At 48.2% G+C, this 23,927-nt stretch overlaps 1 protein-coding gene across 1 annotated transcript; it reads right to left on the bottom strand.

The window, feature by feature from the left end:
* Positions 1–11,210: 11,210 nt before the first annotated feature.
* Positions 11,211–23,767, bottom strand: LOC115317702. The gene is made up of 2 exons (XM_029977399.4): positions 23,416–23,767; positions 11,211–12,437 (listed from the first exon to the last, which is right to left on the bottom strand). Exons 1-2 carry the CDS (start codon positions 23,690–23,692, stop codon positions 11,899–11,901), a joined length of 816 nt encoding a protein of 271 aa, XP_029833259.2. The 5' UTR covers positions 23,693–23,767; the 3' UTR covers positions 11,211–11,898.
* Positions 23,768–23,927: the final 160 nt, after the last annotated feature.

Raw genomic sequence — 23,927 nt, 5'->3', positions numbered from 1 at the left:
ATCGCTTCCTGAATAAACGTTGTTGTTGGCTTGACATATCACGACTGATACATGGTGTCAGAAGTGGGATGCCGTCCACCCGGTGCTTAGTCGGCCCCTGGTGTTTATCGTGCGAGTCACGCGCTGCATGTAAACCGCGATGTCATATCTCGATCGTTAAGAGATAAACTGTTGACACGTGCTGCGCTACCGCGCAGCCGCGTCGTACCATATAACTAATCGCTTCCTGAATAAACGTTGTTGTTGGCTTGACATATCACGGCTGATACATGGTGTCAGAAGTGGGATGAGGTCCACCCGGTGCTTAGTCGGCCCCTGGTGTTTATCGTGCGAGTCACGCGCTGCATGTAAACCGCGATGTCATATCTCGATCGTTAAGAGATAAACTGTTGACACGTGCTGCGCTACCGCGCAGCCGCGTCGTACCATATAACTAATCGCTTCCTGAATAAACGTTGTTGTTGGCTTGACATATCACGACTGATACATGGTGTCAGAAGTGGGATGCCGTCCACCCGGTGCTTAGTCGGCCCCTGGTGTTTATCGTGCGAGTCACGCGCTGCATGTAAACCGCGATGTCATATCTCGATCGTTAAGAGATAAACTGTTGACACGTGCTGCGCTACCGCGCAGCCGCGTCGTACCATATAACTAATCGCTTCCTGAATAAACGTTGTTGTTGGCTTGACATATCACGACTGATACATGGTGTCAGAAGTGGGATGCCGTCCACCCGGTGCTTAGTCGGCCCGTGCTGTTTATCGTGCAAGTCACGCGCTGCATGTAAACCGCGATGTCATATCTCGTTAAGAGATAAACTGTTGACACGTGCTGCGCTACCGCGCAGCCGCGTCGTACTATATAACTAATCGCTTCCTGAATAAACGTTGTTGTTGGCTTGACATATCACGACTGATACATGGTGTCAGAAGTGGGATGCCGTCCACCCGGTGCTTAGTCGGCCCCTGGTGTTTATCGTGCGAGTCACGCGCTGCATGTAAACCGCGATGTCATATCTCGATCGTTAAGAGATAAACTGTTGACACGTGCTGCGCTACCGCGCAGCCGCGTCGTACCATATAAGTAATCGCTTCCTGAATAAACGTTGTTGTTGGCTTGACATATCACGACTGATACATGGTGTCAGAAGTGGGATGCCGTCCACCCGGTGCTTAGTCGGCCCCTGGTGTTTATCGTGCGAGTCACGCGCTGCATGTAAACCGCGATGTCATATCTCGATCGTTAAGAGATAAACTGTTGACACGTGCTGCGCTACCGCGCAGCCGCGTCGTACCATATAACTAATCGCTTCCTGAATAAACGTTGTTGTTGGCTTGACATATCACGACTGATACACGGTGTCAGAAGTGGGATGCCGTCCACCCGGTGCTTAGTCGGCCCCTGGTGTTTATCGTGCGAGTCACGCGCTGCATGTAAACCGCGATGTCATATCTCGATCGTTAAGAGATAAACTGTTGACACGTGCTGCGCTACCGCGCAGCCGCGTCGTACCATATAACTAATCGCTTCCTGAATAAACGTTGTTGTTGGCTTGACATATCACGACTGATACATGGTGTCAGAAGTGGGATGCCGTCCACCCGGTGCTTAGTCGGCCCCTGGTGTTTATCGTGCAGGTCACGCGCTGCATGTAAACCGCGATGTCATATCTCGTTAAGAGATAAACTGTTGAGACGTGCTGCGCTACCGCGCAGCCGCGTCGTACCATATAACTAATCGCTTCCTGAATAAACGTTGTTGTTGGCTTGACATATCACGACTGATACATGGTGTCAGAAGTGGGATGCCGTCCACCCGGTGCTTAGTCGGCCCCTGGTGTTTATCGTGCGAGTCACGCGCTGCATGTAAACCGCGATGTCATATCTCGATCGTTAAGAGATAAACTGTTGACACGTGCTGCGCTACCGCGCAGCCGCGTCGTACCATATAACTAATCGCTTCCTGAATAAACGTTGTTGTTGGCTTGACATATCACGACTGATACATGGTGTCAGAAGTGGGATGAGGTCCACCCGGTGCTTAGTCGGCCCCTGGTGTTTATCGTGCGAGTCACGCGCTGCATGTAAACCGCGATGTCATATCTCGATCGTTAAGAGATAAACTGTTGACACGTGCTGCGCTACCGCGCAGCCGCGTCGTACCATATAACTAATCGCTTCCTGAATAAACGTTGTTGTTGGCTTGACATATCACGACTGATACATGGTGTCAGAAGTGGGATGCCGTCCACCCGGTGCTTAGTCGGCCCCTGGTGTTTATCGTGCGAGTCACGCGCTGCATGTAAACCGCGATGTCATATCTCGATCGTTAAGAGATAAACTGTTGACACGTGCTGCGCTACCGCGCAGCCGCGTCGTACCATATAACTAATCGCTTCCTGAATAAACGTTGTTGTTGGCTTGACATATCACGACTGATACATGGTGTCAGAAGTGGGATGCCGTCCACCCGGTGCTTAGTCGGCCCCTGCTGTTTATCGTGCAAGTCACGCGCTGCATGTAAACCGCGATGTCATATCTCGTTAAGAGATAAACTGTTGACACGTGCTGCGCTACCGCGCAGCCGCGTCGTACTGTATAACTACTCGCTTCCTGAATAAACGTTGTTGTTGGCTTGACATATCACGACTGATACATGGTGTCAGAAGTGGGATGCCGTCCACCCGGTGCTTAGTCGGTCCCTGGTGTTTATCGTGCAAGTCACGCGCTGCACGTAAACCGCGATGTCATATCTCGTTAAGAGATAAACTTGACACGTGCTGCGCTACCGCGCAGCCGCGTCGTACCATATAACTAATCGCTTCCTGAATAAACGTTGTTGGTTTGACATATCACGACTGATGCATGGTGTCAGAAGTGGGATGCCGTCCACCCGGTGCTTAGTCGGCCCCTGGTGTTTATCGTGCAAGTCACGCGCTGCATGTGAACCGCGATGTCATATCTCGTTAAGAGATAAACTGTTGACACGTGCTGCGCTGCCGCGCAGCCGCGTCGTACTATATAACTAATCGCTTCCTGAATAAACGTTGTTGTTGGCTTGACACATCACGACTGATACATGGTGTCAGAAGTGGGATGCCGTCCACCCGGTGCTTAGTCGGCCCCTGGTGTTTATCGTGCAAGTCACGCGCTGCATGTGAACCGCGATGTCATATCTCGCTAAGAGATAAACTGTTGACAAGTGCTGCGCTGCCGCGCAGCCGCGCCGTACTATATAACTTATCGCTTCCTGAATAAACGTCGCTGTTGGCTTGACACATCACGACTGATACATGGTGTCAGAAGTGGGATGCCGTCCACCCGGTGCTTAGTCGGCCCCTGGTGTTTATCGTGCAAGTCACGCGCTGCATGTGAACCTTGATACATTACGACTGATACAATGGTGAACCAGCTCAGTTCATCTAACATACAACTAAAATAAATTAGATCAGATGTCAGAGCGCTGTCCTAAAAAACCAAGAACGCGTGAAGGGAATTCTTTAAAATTTTGTCACAATCAGGTTGTGTTTACAAGAAAACGGGTGACGTTGCATTTCTAATATTTTATATGCTGAGTTCCTATGTTTACCAGGAGCATGCCCTTAAATTTCGTTGCTGCGTTATGATGTGAAACTAAGTTACGAGACTTCAAAATCGCAAAAAAAAGGTTCATTTTGAATAAACATTTAAAAATGTGAGTGTGCTATTAAGGAAAGCAGGTATACACGGAACTAGACGAGTCCTTCATCTATTCAATAAAAAATTAAGAACGCGTCTTTGATGGATCACAAGTCTAGAAACTTGGAACGCAGAGGTATCTCTTTGAAAATATCAAAACTTGTGCGTTAAGTTTTGAAGCATCTGTAAAATATTTTGCACAAAAAAAGTGATGATAAAATAGCAATTTATTTGCAAAAAAAAAAAACGAAATACGTAACACGCGCACAGACGCGACATTTGCACCGCAAACAGGAGTGTTAGCACAGCTGCCACCGGTATTATGGTTGAGGCCGTGGGACCGCCGCCTTAACTAAAAACAGAAAACCATGTTTTGGGGTTACATTATGCACATTAAACGATTAAAAACTTTCAGGGTGAATTCATTTTCAGCCTTGCTGCACAATACAGACTGCTGTTCCACCAACGCAAAGTATCCCAATCCAAGCAAGGCGGCGAAGAACCACCAACTCTGACAAGATGGCTGAACACGATCCGCTCTTCCACTGAACTCTGATCGTGTTGGACGATTGGAGCCAGCGGAAATCTACCGGCATCCAGCGTTGCTAGTTTTTGTGTTTGTACGTGATATGGTCACGGAGTAAGGCGAAGAGACGATAAATAGTGAACTGAAAAGAAAGGTTTAATCGGCAAACTTCTGGCAAACAAAATAAAGAACGAGCGTCGAGACAGCAGAAAAGCGGGCGGCGAATTCGCGGCGAAGCGAGAGCGAGACTGACTCGACGACGTTCCGCGCAACTCCTTATATAGTGTGCGTCAGCATTTCGAAAATTCGGGCCGGAAGGTTCGAGCGTTCGGGGGGAGAATGAACAGGCACTTTCGAGAACAAGAACGTAGGGCGAAATTGTAGAAGTTACGTCCCGAGAAAGAAGAAACACGAATATTCTAGAAGTGTGTCTACTTCTAGAAGTTCTAGAAGTAGGGGACGTAAACAGGAAATAAGGAGGGAATATGGGTACGATAATTCACGGGAAAGCTCGTTGTTATTCGAGGCTAGAACAAGAGTATCCAGGACCAGGACATATAACACAGTACAAGGAAATTGATACGCATGTGCCGTACGCCAAGAGGAAGACGAGATAATAGAATACCTGGTGTTGAGGTGCAAAGGGCTTGCTCCCACCCTTCCGGAGGGGGTGACGGATTTATCCAGAGTGCTGGGACTTGCAGACGAGAATGGAAGAATGGATGATAATTGCATTTTAATAACAAAGAGGGGATTGGAAAACTGGTGGAAATTATCCCTGGAGAGTTGAGTGACGCACAACTAACTGACACAGCTGGGGACAGGTAGGACAGAGGAAAACTGGGACTGCCTACTTTGTTTCTCCGGCCCCGTCTCCCAGTGGGCCTGGTACCAACCTGTTCAAGAGGAGGGAAGGGGAAATCCCAGCCCTTCTCCCACGTTCATCCTTTCCCTCCTCTTGAACAGGTTGGTATACGCTCTCTTCACAGTAGCTTTGGCTGTACTGCACGGTTTCAGTGAGACTTGGTTGGATTGGGTTTTTATGGCGCAAGGGCTGCTAAGGCCAAAGAGCGCCAAAGAAGGAAACTATTGCATTGAGGGTAAGCGAGAAGAAAGGACTCTAGTGGTCAGGGTTAAAAGTAGAGGAATGATACATGGATCGGATAATGTCACAAACACAAATGGACATGAGTGAAAAGCTTTGAAGTTCACAGTCGATGTAGAAGACCAATAGCTTCTAAAAACTTAAAAACCTGCTTGTAAGTTACGAATGGTTCATCACCCAATAACAACATTGGGTGTAAGGGAATGTGCTTTCTGTATAACTGTGCAAAGTGAGATCGGCGTTCCCGTTCATAGAAAGGGCACTCAATTAGAAAATGAAGAACACTTAGAGGATTGTCACACTGTTCACACAAAGGGGCATCCTCCCCATGGAGCAGGTAGCTATAAGTCAGATGAGTGTGGCCAATCCGCAAGCGACACAGTACTACTTCATAAAAGCGTTCCTGGTGCCGGGCGCTCGCCCATTTACCCAAATTTGGCTTAATAAGATGCAGCTTGTTGTGGATCTCCTCATTCCACTCGGCTTGCCATTGTGCTCGTATGCGAGACCTTACAGAAGGGCGATAGTCCATGTAAGGGATCCTTTTAATATCTACCTGTCTGCTGCCGCATGTGCGGGCAGCACGGTCGGCCGCCTCATTGCCTGGGATACCAACATGGCTGGGAATCCAACAAAAGACAATGGTGCAATGCTTTCTGGCTGCCACAATAATTTTCTTCTGAACTTCAATAACAAGAGAGTTCCTTGTAGGCAGCAGTGGAGATGGCTCGCAGGGCACTAAGAGAGTCAGTGAAAACCACTGCCAGGGGTATCCTGTGACGGGCTATGTGTACCGTAGCCATTAGGAGGCCATACAGCTCCGCTGTGAGAATAGAAGCAGCAGTATTTATCCGCCTTACAACTTCCACTGAGGATCCAATAACAGAGCAGCCAACAAAGGTCTCAGATTTTGTTCCATCTGTATAGAACTTTGTATGATCTTCATACAATTGAGCCAGTTCATAAAATTCTTGCAGAAGCACAGCACTCGGAGTGTTTTTCTTGTTATACAGTGCAAGAGACAGGTTGCAGAGTATGTCAGGGTGCTCCCAAGGTGCTATGATGCCAGAAAATTCTACTACCTAGGATGCCACATCTAATCCGACAGACTGGGCCAAGGTCTTCAGTCGCATACTGAACGGAGGGATCACGCTAGGTTTTGCGAGAAAGAGTCGTTCCGAGCGTGTATCTTGAACAACTTCTCGAGTAGGGTGCTGGAGGACAGATCGGATGCGAAGAGAGTACATCATGCCCAATGCGAATCTACGTTTCTCGAGGCAGCACTCGTTAGCCTCTGCGTATAGACTGGGCACAGGTGATGTACGAAATGCACCTGTGGCCAACCGAAGCCCAAAATGATGAATGGGATCCAACATCTTGAGAACAGACTGCCTGGCAGACCCATAAACAAAGCAGCCATAGTCTAGTCGAGAGCGTACCAAACAACGATAGATCCGCAGGAGGCACAATCGATCCGAGCCCCAAGACCGGTGAGAAAGAACTTTAAGGATATTGAGAGACTTGTGCGCTTTCAGTTTCAGGCTTTTTACATGAGCATTGAAATTCAGTTTACTATCAAACGTAAGACCCAAAAATTTGTGCTGAGGTTGAACACTAACATTACTATTGTAGATTGTTAGGGATGGTTCAAGAAGGATTCCACGTTTGCGGGTGAAGCAAACAGATGCAGCCTTTTCAGGAGAGAACTTAAACCCATTACTGTCAGCCCACTCAGTTAGCTTGTTGATGCCTAGCTGAACCCTGCGTTCACAGACTGAGAGGTTACAGGAGGAAACTGAAATTTGTAAATCATCGACGTAAAGTGAATACTGAACCGACGAAGGGATTACAGAAGCAATGGAGTTCATTTTAACTATAAACAAAGTAACACTTAGTACTCCCCCTTGCGGCACTCCATTTTCCTGCAGAAATTCACGGGAAAGTGTGTTCCCCAGCTGGACTCGAAAGGTGCGCCTGTCTAAATAGCTCTGAATGGCACGAAGCATGCGACCACGTAATCCGAGGTCAAACAGGTCCCTCAAAATGCCAAAGCGCCAAGCCGTGTCATACGCTTTCTCGAGATCGAAGAACACGGTAAGGCAGTGCTGCCCGTGTGCAAAGGCCTCACGCACAACAGTTTCGAGACGGACCAAGTGGTCGACTGTGGACCTTGATGAACTATAGCCGCATTGAAATTTGTCGAGTACCTTACCATGCTCCAAATAGTACATTAGTCTGCGATTAATCATTCGCTCCAATGTCTTACAGAGACAGCTGGTAAGAGCAATGGGCCTATAACTGGAAACGCAAGAAGCATCCTTACCAGCCTTCAAAAGTGGAAGGACATGAGCTACCTTCGAAGATGAAGGGAAATAGCCCTCCTGCCATATGCGGTTATAAAGATATAAAATTACATCGAGTGTTGAAGGATGAAGATGCTGTAGCATTGAATAATGCAAACCATCTGGTCCAGGAGCTGAGGACTTTGTGTTGTGAAGAACTGCGAGGAGCTCGTGCAAGCTGAATGTAGCATTATATCCCTCCTGTTCACCTCCTGAGGTTTTCAAGGGATTGCTTTCAGCCTTCAGCTTGTGTCGAAGGAAAGTAGATGAATAATGATGTGAACTGGATATATATTCAAAATGTTCTCCAAAAATATCAGCTTGTTCCTCGAGTGTGTCTGGGCATTTTCCATTCCTAAAAAGCAGGGGGATTTTAAATGCATGGCAGGAACCATTGATCTTGTGTATTCGATCCCAGACTTCCTTAGGTGAGGTACTGCTATTTACAGTGGAAGCATACCCTTGCCAACTTTCCCGTTTCGCTTTTCTTCGGACGTAGCGTGCACGGGCCTTCATTTTCCGAAAGGATATGAGGTTATCTCTAGTGGGGTACCATCTCAAAATACCCCAGGCCCGATTTTGTTTCTTGCGTGCCTCTTCACATTCCGAATTCCACCAGGGCTTTGGCCTCCTAGGAAGAAATTGAGATGTCTGCGGGATGGACAGCTTGGCTGCTGTGATAATACGCTCGGTTAAAAGATGATTGAGTTCGTCAATTGTAAGACTTTCGAGACGAGCATATGCTAAAAGCGATGCCTGCTTGAAAAGGCCCCAATCAGCCTTGTCAAGCTTCCAACGAGGCGGGCGTGTATGAATTAAAAGAGGGGCTATGCTACAGGTTAAAAGAGTAGGAAAATTATCGCTTCCACGTGGATTGGAATCCACACTCCGGGAAAAATCTGGAAGTAAACTAGCAGAACCAATTGAAAGGTCGATGGAAGTTGATGACAAGGATGATGGACTAAAATAAGTAGGCTGGCCCGTATTAAAAAGACAAAGACTTCGTGTGGTTAAAACTGACTCAACAATTTTTCCTCTGACATCCTGACGTGTGCTCCCCCATAAAGGGTTGTGACAATTAAAATCGCCCATCAAAAGGAAAGGCTCAGGAAGCTGGTCTAACAGCGAGTTAAAATCTGAACATTTTAAAGTAAGGGAAGGTGGCAGATATAAAGAGCATACTGTAAGAGCCTTATGGTGCAAAAACCGAACAGCCACTGCTTCAAGTGATGTGGACAGTGGAACCTCTGTGCAGGGAACTTCTCTTGGGAGAACCACCGCAACTCCCCCAGAGGAACTGACAGAGCTCGGACGATCCCTCCGGAAAACCTGGTAACGTCTGAGGAAATTAGTATGGCTGGGACTCAAATGAGTCTCTTGCAAGCACAGCGCTCGTGGCTTGTACTCCTCCAGAAGATGCTCTACATCATCCAGGTTTCTTAGAAGGCCACGACAGTTCCACTGTATGAGTACAGAAGCCATTTTAGGCACGAAAACCGGAGCACATGGAAAAGTGAGTCAGTTACCTCACTTCGGAGGAGTTACGAGTTTTTTCGATTTTTGTTTCTTTGTAGTCTGCCACTCCATCTCATCCTGGTCAGAACCCGGAGTCGATGAGGGGGCAGACAAGGCAGCGCCAGTGTTCTCCTGAGCCTCGCAGGCAGACTTGCCTGCTAGCCCGGGAGGGTCTGTACCGCGGGGCCCCAATCCGCGACCACGACCAGAACTAGGTGGAAAGGTGGTCGATGTGCTGGGGAGGAGTTCTACCCCGTCCATCTGTTCCACCTCCTTTCTCGGCAGGGAAGCTGCGTGCGAACCACGCAGCTCCTTGGTTGCTGGCTGCCTCTCCAGGGACTGAGGCCGAGGGCCTCGCTTCTTCTCCTCCTCCCTAGGAGAGCGGCCAGTGTTGACAGGTGCAGACAGTGCTGGCCTGTCCTGAGCAGAGGAAGCAGCTAAAGCGCCCTCTCTGCGAGAACAGGAAGCCTGCTGACCCTGCGCCGCAGTCTTGAAGGGTAGGGCGGGCACGGCTATTGCCGGCCCACCTTTGCCCAGGGGAGCAGCATGCTGCTCCTGTCGAAGGGATGGGGCCCTTAGGTCAGCCGCCAAGATCTCAGGAGAGACCTGGGTGGCCCTAGTCTCCAAGTGTGGTGCAGGGCCCCTTCGCACCACCTCGGCGTAACCTCCTTTTGAGAGGAAGGACAGCTTCTTCTTAGCCTCCAAGTAGGTGATGTTCTCCTTTGCCTTTAGGGAAAGAATTTCTTTTTCTTGACGCCAAAGGGGACAGGTGCGGGAGTAAGCTGGGTGGGGCCCACTGCAGTTACTACAGCGGGCCGCTGCCTCGCAGATGTCAGCAACATGTTCCTGGCTTCCACATTTTGCACAAGTTTCTTTCCCTCTGCAACTGCGTGACCCATGCCCAAAGCGTTGGCAGCGGAAGCACCGTTGCGGGTTGGGGACATAGGGACGGATGCGGCACTGGAGATAACCTGCCTTCACAGTTTCAGGGAGGGTGTGTCTCTCAAAGGTCAAGATCACGTGCTTTGACGGGGTTTCCTTGCCATCCTTGCGGAACATAATACGTTTAACGGCGACAACACCGGCATCTTTCAGTCCTTCCAGGATTTCTTCCTCGCTAGCATCGAGGAAGTCTTCTTCAGAAAGGACTCCACGGATCGTGTTGAGCGTCCCGTGAGGACTCGCGGACACTTCGACGTCGACTATGCTGGTCATCTTGGAGAGTGCTTCACTTTGGGCTTTCGTGTTTACTTCAACGAGAAGGTCGCCGGAGTGGAGTTTTTTTGCTTTGTACGAGAACCCAATAAGGTTTTCTAGCACTTTGGCTACCACAAAGGGGGACAATTTGGACACTGGCTTTTCTTCAAGGTTCGAGTGAATCACAAAAAACTTTGTAAATGTTCCCATTTCAGGGGCTTTTCCAATGACTTGGGGCTCAGGGCGAGGCCTCTTGGAGGCCTGCCTTGAACCGGGTTTAGAAGGGAGGGGCGCCATATGAAGGGCAAAAAACTTCGGCGTCCGTAGCGCAGCACCCACCACGGAGTCCAACAAGGGGATAGGTAACATCTCATAACAGGTCTGGCTTGTCTGAGTATGTTACTCTATCAGTGCTACCAGGATGCTATAACCAAGTGTGGGTCAAGAAAGAGTTCTGTCGCCACCCAAGGTTAGCCCTTGCCGCCAAAGAAGGTGAAAACGAAGAATAGGAGAAAGGAGGAAAGAGAAAGAAAAGAGGGGATAGAGAAGAAGTGGCGACTAGACTGAATCATCCTGGCCGGGCCTTACCAGGACTCCCGTCTATGAGAAGCGGGGGCCGAAGTGGTGTATTGCCTCGCCCGGGGGGCCCCGAAGGGTCCAAACCTACCCCGGGCTCGGCTCAACCACCAGGATGCCCTTTTCCCCAGACACGGGACAGCCACGCACAGCCAGACGTGGGCGGGCGAACCCGCACGGCTCGGGGTCCGTGGAGACGCCACTCTCCAAACACCTGCTTTCACAGGTGCCCCCTGCGGGCGGTTTCAGTGAGACGGAGTATAGGTCTGACCAGAGGAAAATTGGCGACTCCCTCGCCGGGGGATGTTGTTTTTAGTTGTTTTTTTGCCCGATCCCCCAAAAGTCATCCGGGTGACAGTTACGAAATTGCAGAGTTTAAGTGTGATGTACCGGTTAATTTGGGATAATGCAAGGATACGTTGGTGTTACGAGAAGCGCCTTTTCCAGTCTGCGACCGCGCCCAGTCTGTGGCTTCCAGGCATCCCGCGCTTCTCCGTGGCTATACAACTCGGCTCTCTTCTGCCGGTGTCTCCGGTTGCATCCGCCGTTGTTTAGGCTCAATAGGTCCTGTTCGCTAAACGTTCCAAACACGCACATAATACACGGCAGTAAGCAAATTGGCGAAGGAAAGAAATCATATATACTTTTGGTTCTTAACTTCTAGGCCAGGCGGCGCAAGCTACCGCCCGTTATAAAGGGTACAGCCATTAGCCTCCATCCATCCGGGATACCCGATTTTCAACATTGAGTATTCATCACCCCAACCCAAATCGCAGTGAATGAACTTCGAGACATCTTTATTTAACTCCGTGAAAAATAAAACAATTCTATAGCATGCATACAGTTTTCGAGGTGTTCATGCATGTAATCATTCGCAAGTCATTAGCTAATGTGTCTTCTTTCCAGATGCACAGTGAAACAGACTCGGACAGTGTTCCCCAAGTGGAATTCCGCCGCTTCTTACTCAGATGCTTGATTTGCTCTTTGTGAATCCATCAATACATCACGAATATTAGTCAAAATCGGGAGTACTGCTCTAACAGCATCATCTGAGACATCACCCAACAAAAGGGTATCTAATATGTCTTGCGCGTAAAACATACCCTCTTCTTTTACCAAGAGCCAAGTGCGACGTCCGGAACATAGTGATCCCGGGCCCACCACTGACGACACAGCTCCGTCTGGAGAAGCGAGAGGAGGTTGACCGGTCACAGGCTTCCCGCTTGTCGGATGACGGCCCTCGTGGCGGTAATGGTTCTTCTGGTAAGTCACCTTGATGCCGTCAGCATTTATGACCTTGAGCATTACTGAGAGACAGTGCTGGCCGCTCGAGTTGCACTGACGGTGGCTGGCAGGCAGGCCTCTCTTATCTTCTCCCTTGTGCTGGTAACATCGGTAAGACTGCATGCTAGCACCACTTGCTCCTTCCACCTTCTTGAGGTTGCAAATATAGCTCACCCCTCCTTCTTCTTCTTCCTTCTTTTTCCAGAGAAGAAATTCTGTAATGATAGAACATCGAAGCACATTTAATCTACGTGGAAACTACGAATGATGATGACACCAACACATACAGTGATGGAATATGTACGAAAGTCGGCGATGATTACTCGTAAAAGGTCTGGTGTGACTATGGTTTCCTGTTTGAGCTATCTACTGGCAAACAAAACGCGCATATGCCCGGCAAAAGTAAATAAAAAAAAAAGTATCTCAAAATTGCCCTGTAATTGTGTTGCTACGGGAAACGTTCTTGATTTAGTGCTAGTAACCTTGAGGCCTTCTCGAACTGCGCCTCCAGGTCTCTCCACTTCTCTCCACCCTATTAACCCGTTGGCTACCCCCGTCGGGTCGGCCTGTGTCCACAGAGTATGGGGAATGCAGTGATGGAAGCCGCATTTGACGTTTTGTAGCAGGTTCTGTAGCAGGCAAAATATTTGTTTCGAGCAGTTACTGACGCTTCTGGAGCAGATGCCAACATTTGTTAGCACATCACCTGAGAAGAAAAAAGTGATTGCATTTCTATATGAGTTCATTTATGATAGTGATTAAACGTTCCTGTTTGATACAAAGACTTATCTGTCAAAGACCCCCAAAACCAGAAAGCGGCCCGCCGAAAAACAGCTTTCGGCACTGGTGAAAACAAAAGCTCTTCATCTGCTGTTACCAGCGAACGTAGCAGCGAGCACGCATACTGTGACTAGGCCTCTTGTGCAACGTCAGCGTGCGATGACAACAGCATGGATGTGACGGAAGGTCAGAAAGAAATCGATTCTTGCCCACCAACGACCGCTGCTTCCTCATTCATTACCGCGTTTGATCACCTACCACTGTCATGCTTGCCGTCCAACTCGCGGGGATTTCACAAACTTGAAATGGGCAACGTGAAAAGCGTCGTACCCTCACAAATGCAGCACGCAAAGGGACCTTGCAACAACTGGCAATCGGAAGAATGCGCTTCGGGAACAGTTGGTCCGGCCGTGACCTTTGTGGCTTCCAAACATGTAGAGATCGACGCAAAAATGCAAGTCACCACAGTCCTGATGGGAAAAACAGTTTCCATGGCCAAGCTTCAACACACAGGTTTCATGTCAACTCTTGACGACGTCAAGGCTTTCCTGGAGCATGTGGATAAAGTCACGCTTTGCACTGATAGACCAAGCACTAGGGAGTGAGCTGTGCCGGAAAGTGCATTTGTTGACATTAATGGCAATGGCATCACAAAAGGTGTTTGTTGATCCTTAATGTGGACGCGTCGGTTTGTCAGAGATGCCTCAGCCTGTCAGACACCCTGCGAATCCGCCAGAAAAGAGCAACAGAGAGAAAAAGCATAACAAAGCCAGCTGGTGTTTGTTGTGTTTCTAAGACCATGGAGTACTCGCAGCCGTTACGAATAAACCTTTAGTACATATAGAACAACTATTTACAATCAAGGTGATTCCGGTATCGGCAGACGGCAGCGTTCGGCTGGCTCGCTGGCTCGCGTCGGTCGCTCGAGCTCGCTTCTTCCTCGTCGTTCCGTGTGTCCACTTCGGGACACAACACTCCCTCAGACTAATCACAGTCCGTACCGAGACACCGGCTTGCGTGCTCTCGAGGGGTATCGGCGTTCAGCGCTTTCAGACGTTGTTCGGGCACCCGGAGAAGGGACAGTTGCTTTTAAATCTGGTTTCCCACGTTCCGCTGATGTACTTTCCTCCGGTTCGGGATTGAACAGAGTATCTGACTCGGATTCCCCGGTGCCTGCAACTTGGCTTGGTCGGCGAAGAAGTTGGTTGACGTGTCGTTTCCAAACTCCGTTGGGCACCTTGACCTTGTAGTGCGCTCTCCCAAGACACTTCAGAATCGTGCCTGGAATCCAACTTCTCTTTGCCTTTCGGTAGTCTCGCACCAAAACCCCGTCTCCCTCTTCAAACTTCCTTTTCGGTTCTTTCTGAGCTTGAAACTCCGATAACTTCTCTGGGTGAAGTAGATCCAATCTCGTTCTAAATCTCCGCTTGAACAACAGTTCTGATGGTGCGAAACCAGTGGATGTGTGTGGTGTGCAACGATAAGCCATCAGAACTCGGGAAAGCTTCGTTTGTAATGACCCTTCGGTCTGTTTCCGCAGTCCTTGCTTGAGCACTTGTACTGCTCGTTCGGCTGCACCATTCGTTGCGGGATGAAACGGAGCACAAAACTTGTGTTGGATTCCATTTCCCCTCAAAAATTCTTCGAAAACCTCAGAATGAAAGGGTGGTCCATTGTCCGAGACTATAGTTCGCGGTAGTCCATGCAGTGCGAACAACTTCCGCAAAACTTCCACGACTTTCTCCGCAATCGTGCTCGACATTATTTCCACTTCCAGCCACTTAGAAAAGGCGTCGGTGACAACTAGAAACCTTTCCCCTAGGAACGGGCCAGCAAAATCAATATGCAGTCTTTCCCAGGGTTGTTCGGGTGTCGGCCAGTGGAAATACTCTTGAACTGGTTGGTTCCGAAACTTCTGACACAGAGAACACTCTTCGACTGTTCTGACAATGTCATTGTCTATGTTGGGCCACCAAGCATGCAGTCTTGCCAGACTCTTCATGCGCACAATGCCGTCATGTACCGCATGAAGCTCGTGCAGTACTCTTTCTCGGCATGCCTCTGGAATAACAACTCTTCGGCCCCACAATAAGCATTCTTCCTCCACCGTAAGTTCCAACTTCCTCTTGAAGTATACTTCCATATCTGGACTTACGTTCTCAGGCCATCCGGTTTGAGTGAATTTCAGTGCCTTGGTGTACTGTTGGTCTTTCTCTCCTGCCTCCTGCAGGGTCTTCGTGTCTACTGGACACAGGTCTAGCTGTCCCATGTAAAAACTTGTGGCATAGTCGTTCACCTTTTCTTCTTGTCCATCAATTGGCAGGCGAGATAGGGCATCGGCGTTGAGATTGTCTTCTGATTTCTTGCAGACCATTGTATATTGGTATGCTGACAAAAGCATTGCCCAACGTTGCAATCTTGCAGCTGCTATTGTTGGAATGCCTTTCTTGGGTCCAAGGATGGTTGCCAACGGCTTGTTGTCGGTTACCAAGATGAAGTTACGTCCATATATGTAGTCATGGAATCTCTTCACTCCAAAGACGATCGCTAGAGCTTCCTTCTCCAGTTGAGCATAATTTTCCTCTGCTCGAGCAAGTGTCCTTGATGCATAAGCAAGAGGACGCTCTGTCTTGTCCGGATACACGTGCGCTAACACGGCTCCAACTCCTACTGGGGAAGCGTCGCAAGACAAAATCAGTGGTAGCTCTGGATCATAGTGAGCCAACACTGGGGCTCTGCTCAAGATTCCCTTGAGTTCCTGGAATCTCCTGTCGCACTCTGGTGACCAGTTCCACGGCATGTCTTCATGCAGCAGAAGCGTGAGCGGCTTTAGAATCGTAGACAACTTGGGCACGAAACGTCCGTAGTAGTTTACAAGTCCCAAGAACGATCGTAGCTCGCTCACATTCTTGGGAACCGGTGCTTCCTGTACAGCCTGGACCTTTTTCCTCATTGTGCTTATTCCAGAACCGCTAACTGTATGTCCCAGGTAGTCCACCTTGTCTTTCATGAACAGGCACTTCTTTTTCGCTAGCCGAAGTCCACGATCCTTCATGCGCGTTAGTACTTCGTGCAGTCTCTCTAAGTGCGTTGTATCGTCCTCTGCGGTTACCAAAACGTCGTCCAGGAACACGCAGACACCTGGAATCCCTCCCAATAGTATCTCCATTTGTTTCTGGAAGATAGCAGGGGCGGAGGCGATTCCATAAGGTAGACGCTTGTATCTGTAGAGTCCCTTATGCGTGTGTATGGTGACGTACTGGCGAGACTTCTCATTCAACACCAGTTGCTCGTAGGCGTGTCTTAAATCCAACTTAGTGAACTTCTGCCCACCGTTCAAAGTCGTGAACAAGTCACTGGCTGTTGGCAGAGTGTACTGGTCCACTTCAAGTTGTGGATTTACCGTGAGTTTGTAGCCGCCACAGATCCGGACCTCTTTTTCTCCTTTTGGAATGTTGACTGTAGGCGTTGCCCATTCACTGTAGTTTATTGGCTCGATGACGTCTCTTTTTACCATGTCATCTAACTGTGTTTCGATCAGATGCTGGAGTGCATAGGGAAGTTTCCGGCTTTTCATGAACTTTGGTTGGGCGTCTGGCTTCAGCTGCAGATTGACTTCAACTCCTTTGAAGCACCCTAGTTCCTCTTTGAAAAGTTCTTGACACTCGGCCAGGATGCCTTCTAAGCAATGCGCATCTTTCACAGTATTCACCTGGAGTGCTGGCATCCATGTCTCGTCCAGGACTTGTATCCAATTTCTTCCCAACAGTGGTGGCACCTCTGCATTAATCACGACTAGTGGCAGCGTCCAGGTCTTCTGATTGCTTGTGACCTGGACATCCGCAGTACCACAGACGTTCAAGCTTTGTCCTGAGCAAGTGCGAAGCTTGGTCCTGAAAGGCTCCAGCGTGCGAATCTTCAGTTTTCCTTGCAGCCGCTTTGGAATCACTGTCACCGTAGCTCCGGTGTCCACCTCCATCTCCAGAGTCACTTCATTAATAAAGACGCTTTTCTTGAGGGGTGGCACAGTCAGTATTTCCGCGTTTATTCGCAGGACTAAATATTCGTCCGCTCTCTCTTCCTTTTTCAACTGTTGCACCGCTCCTTTTCCTTTCTTGGCTGGTCCCTTGCGTTTGCCTTTTCCACGCTGATTTGACGTTTTCCCTCTTTGTTGCACGCTGCTGTTTTTGCAGGCTTTCCGCAGGTGACCCTTTTGTCCACATGCGTCACAGTCGTAGCCCTTGTAGCGGCAATCTTGAGGAGTGTGGTTGGTTTTGAGACAACGCCAGCAGGCAGCGCTTGTACTTGCTAGTTGTTTCACCTCGTCTTCAGCGGTGGCGCGCGCATCCTTGAGAATTTTCATTTGATCCTCAGCCGCTTCCAATCCCGCTACTAATTCCACAGCTCGTGTCAGAGTCAGATTTTCAATTGTCAGGCACTGCTTCTGGGCCATCGTGTGATTGAGACCACAAACAAATCGGTCGCGCAGTTGCTCCTCGAGTTTGTCTCCAAATTGACAGGTCTCCGCCAGCCGTCTTAGTTCTGCCAAATACGTGGTTGAAGGTTCACCTGATCTTTGATCCCGCTTTCCAAATTTGAAGCGCTCGGCTATCACTAACCGCTTAGGCGAGTAGAATCGACTTAGGAGTTGTACGAGCTCTTCATAAGTCCTCTTGCTCGGTTGCTCAGGAGACGAAAGATCCCGAAGTCTGGAGTAAGTTTTCTGTCCGATGGCAGTGATCAAAACAGAAACTTTCATCCGATTGGTCTTGATGTTTTCTTTTTGCAACTCGAAATACTCTTGAAGGCGTTCCTCGTACTCGTCCCAGCTTGTTCCTTCCTCATAAGGTCCAATCGAACGCGATAGGTCGTCCATGATGCACAGTACCTGGTTCGGTCGATTCTTGCCCTGGTAGATCAGGTCTAGGTTGATTCCTCGTCGCCACTTTGTTGTGTTTCTAAGACCATGGAGTACTCGCAGCCGTTACGAATAAACCTTTAGTACATATAGAACAACTATTTACAATCAAGGTGATTCCGGTATCGGCAGACGGCAGCGTTCGGCTGGCTCGCTGGCTCGCGTCGGTCGCTCGAGCTCGCTTCTTCCTCGTCGTTCCGTGTGTCCACTTCGGGACACAACAGTGTTCGCTTTCAGTATTCTCAGCGAAGTGCTGAAACTGTTGCATCAGTGTGGTGGGTGAACTATGCTCTGAAGAGGTCGAAGAATCGGCTCCTTAACCGGTTTAAACAACTTTCTGGAGAACTTATCGTAAAATACCGGGCAAGCGCCCACTCAAAATTGAGAGATAATCGCAAAAAAATGGGGCATGGGCGCTTGTCCGGTCATCAATTTTACATGTCAATGTACAGTGCATATTTTCTCAGATCTTACAAATTTGGGTATGGGAGCTTAGTGTGATATGGGCGGATGCGTGGTATTCTATGGTAAGAAAACTCATGAAAAACTGCAGATCTCTGAAGAAGACCTTAGAAGCAAACTTGACAGCTTCACCCCTCAGGCACACAGCTAACAGCAGTCAGGGAGTGTATAGCGGCAGCCAAGTCGACGAACAAGAAAAGCCGGCGCTACACTGAAGACTGGCTTTTGATGTGCCTTCTACTACATATACACAGCCCCTGACCCTATTGTTTCCTTCGGGACAATGATTTGCCTTTTCTTTCCTGTGTTACAACAGTGTGAAAGTAAATAATAATTGGGTTGTGGGGATATTTATACAGCGTGTAGTTGGTCTGCCATTAAAGTTACGACGCGTCACACGCTGAAGATGAGCAATTTAGCCAGTGCAGTACAACCGCTAGCCTGGGGTCTTTAACGTGCACCACGCAGTAGTGATACACGACCGCACGCCGGTACGATGCTCATCCAGATCGAAACGGGCAGGGGTGGGGCTCGAACCCAGGATCCCTGGGTTCTGCAGCGCGAGCTTTCGCTCCACGCGCGTCGAGCTGGGTGTGCGCTTCGGCCCACTCGGCCACCGATCCCCCCAGTGTGAAAGTACTTAAGCATGGTGAGAGTGAAATGTATGTGGGTTTGACAAAAGATTTTTTGCAGCGTTCAAAAAGAAGATGGCCACCGACGACGAGTTTCAGCGCCGCGGAATACTGGCTTTTGATGAGGTGCAAGTGAGGAAGGAAATGCGGGTTCACTTAAAGTCAATGACCTAGAGTGGCTTCACTGATTTCGGGGATGATATGGAGGCCAGTGATGACCTGGCAGACCATGGACTGGTTTTCACCTTTTGCGCGTTCAGTGACCACTACTCAAAGCCTCCTGCAGTGTTTGCAAGCAAAGGCCCCACAAAAGGCAAGTTAACGGCACAGCTTGTTTTAGAGGAGATTTTTCTGCTTGAAGAAGCTGGTGCATTGGTCGATGGTGTGGTGTGTGATGGGGCAGCGACAAACCGTGTAATGTGGAAAGAGCTCGGAGTGACCGGAGCGCTACATGACACTAAGCGCTTTTTTACGCACCCTGTTGATGACAAGCGTAGTTTTCTTTGTTTTTTTTCTCATGCTCCACATCTCATGAAATGGGTATGCAACCGCTTGTGTGCTGAAAAAGTTTTGTAATTTAATGGTGAGCACGTTTGTTGGGTTCACTATGATAAGCTCTTTGTCGAGGACATGAAGCAGCCTGCATACTTACGTGTCCGCCCCAAGATCACACATGCACATATCAATCCCTCCAACACTGAAAAAATGTGTGTAAAGCTGGCCACGCAGTTGTTTAGCCGAAGTGTAGCCAAAGGGCTAGAGTACTATTCTAGCAAAGGTGTAGAGGGGCTTGACAACGTTAATGGTACAGCTGATTTTTCTTTGAAGTTCAAAACCTCTTTGATACCCCCAATCGCAGTCACCCTAAAGAAAACGTCAGAGTAGGGAGCAAGGACTTGAGAGTTCTCACTTCTTCATTGCATTGGCTTAATAAGTGGGAGATGGAGGTGGTGTCTGGAAAGATATCTTGTGAAAGTTGCCTGACTGGGCAGACTGCAGAGGGTCTACGTGCGACAATTTTGTCTGCTCTGGAACTTCCAAGATTTCTAATTTAAGGACTGCAGATTTAGCTTTGTTTTGACGGGAAAGTTCAATCAAAATGTGTTTGAGCATTTTTTTTTTTTTTTTGAGACCATCAGGCAAGCAGGTGGTCAGGGCAATCATCCCTCTATGCCCACTTTCCTACGGCTGTTCAACATGCTGTCAATCTACAGTATGATCAAGACACCAAAATTTGGAAACTGTGAAGTGAACAGCTCTCAGAATAGACGTGCGCTAACCTTAACTAATATAAAAGAAGCATTCCAAGCTAACAGCAAGTAACAGACGCAACTTCAGAACCTTAAACAAAAGTTAGGTGGCTTAGTTGCTAGCGAAGTAGAATGTGAATCATAATTCGACCATGAGTACACCTCACCAGAAACAGTTCACTGCATCATTTACTATCTGGCTGGTTTTATGTGCTGGAGGCTCCTCAAGTGTACAATACGCCCAACATGCAGAGGAAGTTTAAATGAGGAGACGGCGCTTCACACTCAACCAGAAAGCCTCCATGTCCAGTGTAAGACTTGGGGCGGGCTTTTGCACTCAAATCGTAATGTCTTTTGCTTACTGAAAGCAGCAGAAATAGGATTTGAAAATCATGCCACTTGCAGGAATGCCTATTGTTGAAAATCTCTTGGAAGACTACAGATTCGGATTTCCATGTGTTGAGCACAAACAGGACATTGTGGCCCAGTTGCTGCATCACTACATTTCCATGAGGATGAGGCAGCTTTGTAAACAAACAAAAAAAAAATCTGAAATGAAGAACAAAACGCAGCAGCTGCGGAAGGTTGCAAAGCTTGTGTAAAGTCCAAGCTGGTTTTTGTGATATCTGCTTTCTGTGACAAATGCATTTGTGAAATAAATTGTCAAAACCACTATTTTGTTGTCGTTGCTCAAGAAAAAATATTATGAATCAACATCTCTGGACAGGCAATACTCCTGTATCAGTACTCCCACGAAAGATCACAAAACTTGAGAAGGAAAAAATGTGCACTGACTGCAATGTTTGGGTGCTAGCTCACATACTAAAAAAATGTCCACTAGCTGACCCTAACAGTGGGGGGATGTGCTGTTCATAAATTTAGTGCGCTACGAAGTTTGAGAAAAAATTCTTGCATGTAAATTTTTTCGCGGCATGAGTCTGCTGTGCAGTAACTACTGCCGTGAATCCTCTACTTCATTGGGCTTATATTTTGTGCATGTGACATGTCAAACGTAGTGCTCTCCAGGACTGATTTCAATGCATTATTAGCCTGTGCTAGACGTTGACGCGAATAAAACTGTGTTTTATCGAACAACAATAATAATACTGTGCGGACCCCAGCACCGTGACCCCAGGTGTACACTCACAGGGGAGGATGCAGGTATTTCTAGAGGGGATGGGGCTCGGGTGTTGGTCAGCGTATCGTATGTCTAGGACTGACCGACCCGACCCGACCCGATCCGATCCCCCCCCCCCCCCCCCCCCCGCCGTTTCCACGCCCTGAATTTTTACACATGCAAAATTCAGGCGGGGGTCAGGACATCTGGACCCCCCCCCCCCCCCCCCTTGAGTCCACCCCTGGGTGTACAGGCCGCAAAGGGACAGTCATGCCAATGTCGCAGAGGCTAAAAGAAGCCTTGAATCTGCTTCCGCAAATAAAAGAAAAGGAAGATATAGATTGTTCACATACGTGGTGCGATAGTTATCGCCGCCGTCATTGCCACCGCAATGACCGTGGCAACGACGGCCCTAGACGGCCACTAGCATATCACCGCCACCTGCCGAGAGTTTCACGAAGCTCTAGCAAAAATTTGCCGCCTCTCTCTTGGGTGCTGGCCTTGGAGAAGCATTCGAAAAGCGGCTCTTTGTTGAGTACTGCTTCATCCAGTGAACTAATGGAAACATAAACCGCTCCTCGGGCACTCTGCCAAGTAATTGTGCCTCAGGGCTTCGTGACGTCTGCAAAGCCAGATACACCCGTGTGTGAAATTGGTGACGCGTGTCCTTACCGGCACACACCCGTGAGTGAAATTGGTGACGCGTGTCCTTACCGGCACACACCCGTGAGCAAGGGACCGAATTGACGCCGAAACGTCGGGGTACTGTTTAATAAAGTTATGGTTAGAGTTCCCAATTTTTGCCTGATATGACTCCCCTTAACCAGGTACCTTTACCTTCAACTTTACGAAAGGGTTGTAGAAACTTGAGGTGTAGGAACAAATGGTCCCGGGAACTAATGGTTCCAGAACAAATGGTCCCGGAATAAATGGTCTCGGAACTAATGGTCCCAAGTTCAAAGTAGGAAAAAATGGTCCCGTAATAAAATCACTTCGAAAATATAACACACTCAATGCACTTTATTTCTTTATGCTCTCTACGTACTTGTTTGCTGGTGAAATGAGGAACTTGGTCCCATAATTTGAGACCGGTTACCTAAGAGCAAGTTGATAAGGTTTCTATAACTCTTTTATTTTAAAATTGCCGGAATATTGTCTAACAATAAAAAAGTCAGTGTCATTTTATTGTAATATTTAGTGATCATAGACTGAAGTAGTCACTGCTATTATTATTTAATGAGTATTTTGCTAGTTATGCTTTCAATGCTTGCTTTTGATAGGCAAAATGAGCACTTCTACTCGTGCCATTGGTGCTATGTGACTTCAGTTACATTCATCTCCGCTTGTCTTTCGTTTACAGCCTACATTAAAAGCGGAGCTTGCTGCCTTTTGAGGTGAATTGGGTGCATGTGCACGAGTGGCGCTCCTTCTTGTCTCTCTAAACAAATCACCAACTACACCACCTTGGTTGAAATATATTTCATGGGAAGTTGTTCAGAACTCAAACATTTTATTGATGCCACATAGATAAACATACAAAAATTTTACGTCTGAGGAGGTCAGAACCGAATGGTTCGGCTCACACCTCGAAGGAAGTCCTCCATGGTTTTCACGCCCTGGCTGTACTGGCAGAGAGATTCTACAGCTAAAAGTATAAAACTAATCATTATTTACAATATCTTTGGAGTGGCACGTTTATTAACATTTATATATAATGACGCGGTCTGAAAGAGCACAGTAAATTACCTACCGGTCTAAAATGGGCGACCGCCGCGCGATCAACAGCGACGCTTCGCTTCTCGCAAATTATAAATTTAAAAAAAAAAGGAAAAAAAAAAGAAGAAAACGTTGAATATTGACAAAAGAGTTCAATCTTGATTTAAAGTTAAACCAAAAGTGCAAAAGTAGGCCGCGCGCCGCTCTTGCCTGACAACAAAGAACGGCGCCAGCGTGATCTCATTGTTATCTCTGGATGCTATGAACGCCGACAATAAGATTACACCATCTAATGCACCTAACTGGGAGAAAGCTTACCGTTTTCTGACCGGAAGGTGAGCTGGACGCAGTCTGCCACGAACTCGTGAGCCGATTCGTGATGCATGACGAGTTCAACCATGCTGGAAAAGCTGGAGCAGGTATTGCCACACCGATCGCAGCTCACTGAAGGGGCTAAACCGCTCCAGCCGTGAGCACATCTTGCGTGACATAGCATACGTTTTCGAGAATCGAACACTTTCTTGCAGTTAGTGCAAGTTGTGTTAGCCGGATTGCAATAAATTCCAGAAACGCAGCACGAAAACACATCCGCCATTTTTGAAACCGGCGGAAAAGAATCGCGGATTGTGTTGGATTGGATGTAGACACCTCGCTGGTTTGCTGGTGCAGCCGCTCAACTGGCTCCTCGGCTCATGTTGAAGAAACGCAGAGACCGACTTTAATATTGCATAAAAGTAAAAATAAAGCCCACACATTATGATATAAAAAGTTAGTGGACTTCTAAGAATAACTCTATGCCTATGCTCATCTCGGCTCGAGCCGAGAGACGA

Source organism: Ixodes scapularis, unplaced genomic scaffold (assembly GCF_016920785.2).
Source record: "Ixodes scapularis isolate PalLabHiFi unplaced genomic scaffold, ASM1692078v2 PGA_scaffold5__190_contigs__length_132052651, whole genome shotgun sequence".
Classification (NCBI taxonomy): Eukaryota; Metazoa; Arthropoda; class Arachnida; order Ixodida; family Ixodidae; genus Ixodes; species Ixodes scapularis.
Note: the sequence above shows the minus strand (reverse complement) of the source record. Positions and strands in the feature narration are given on the sequence as shown.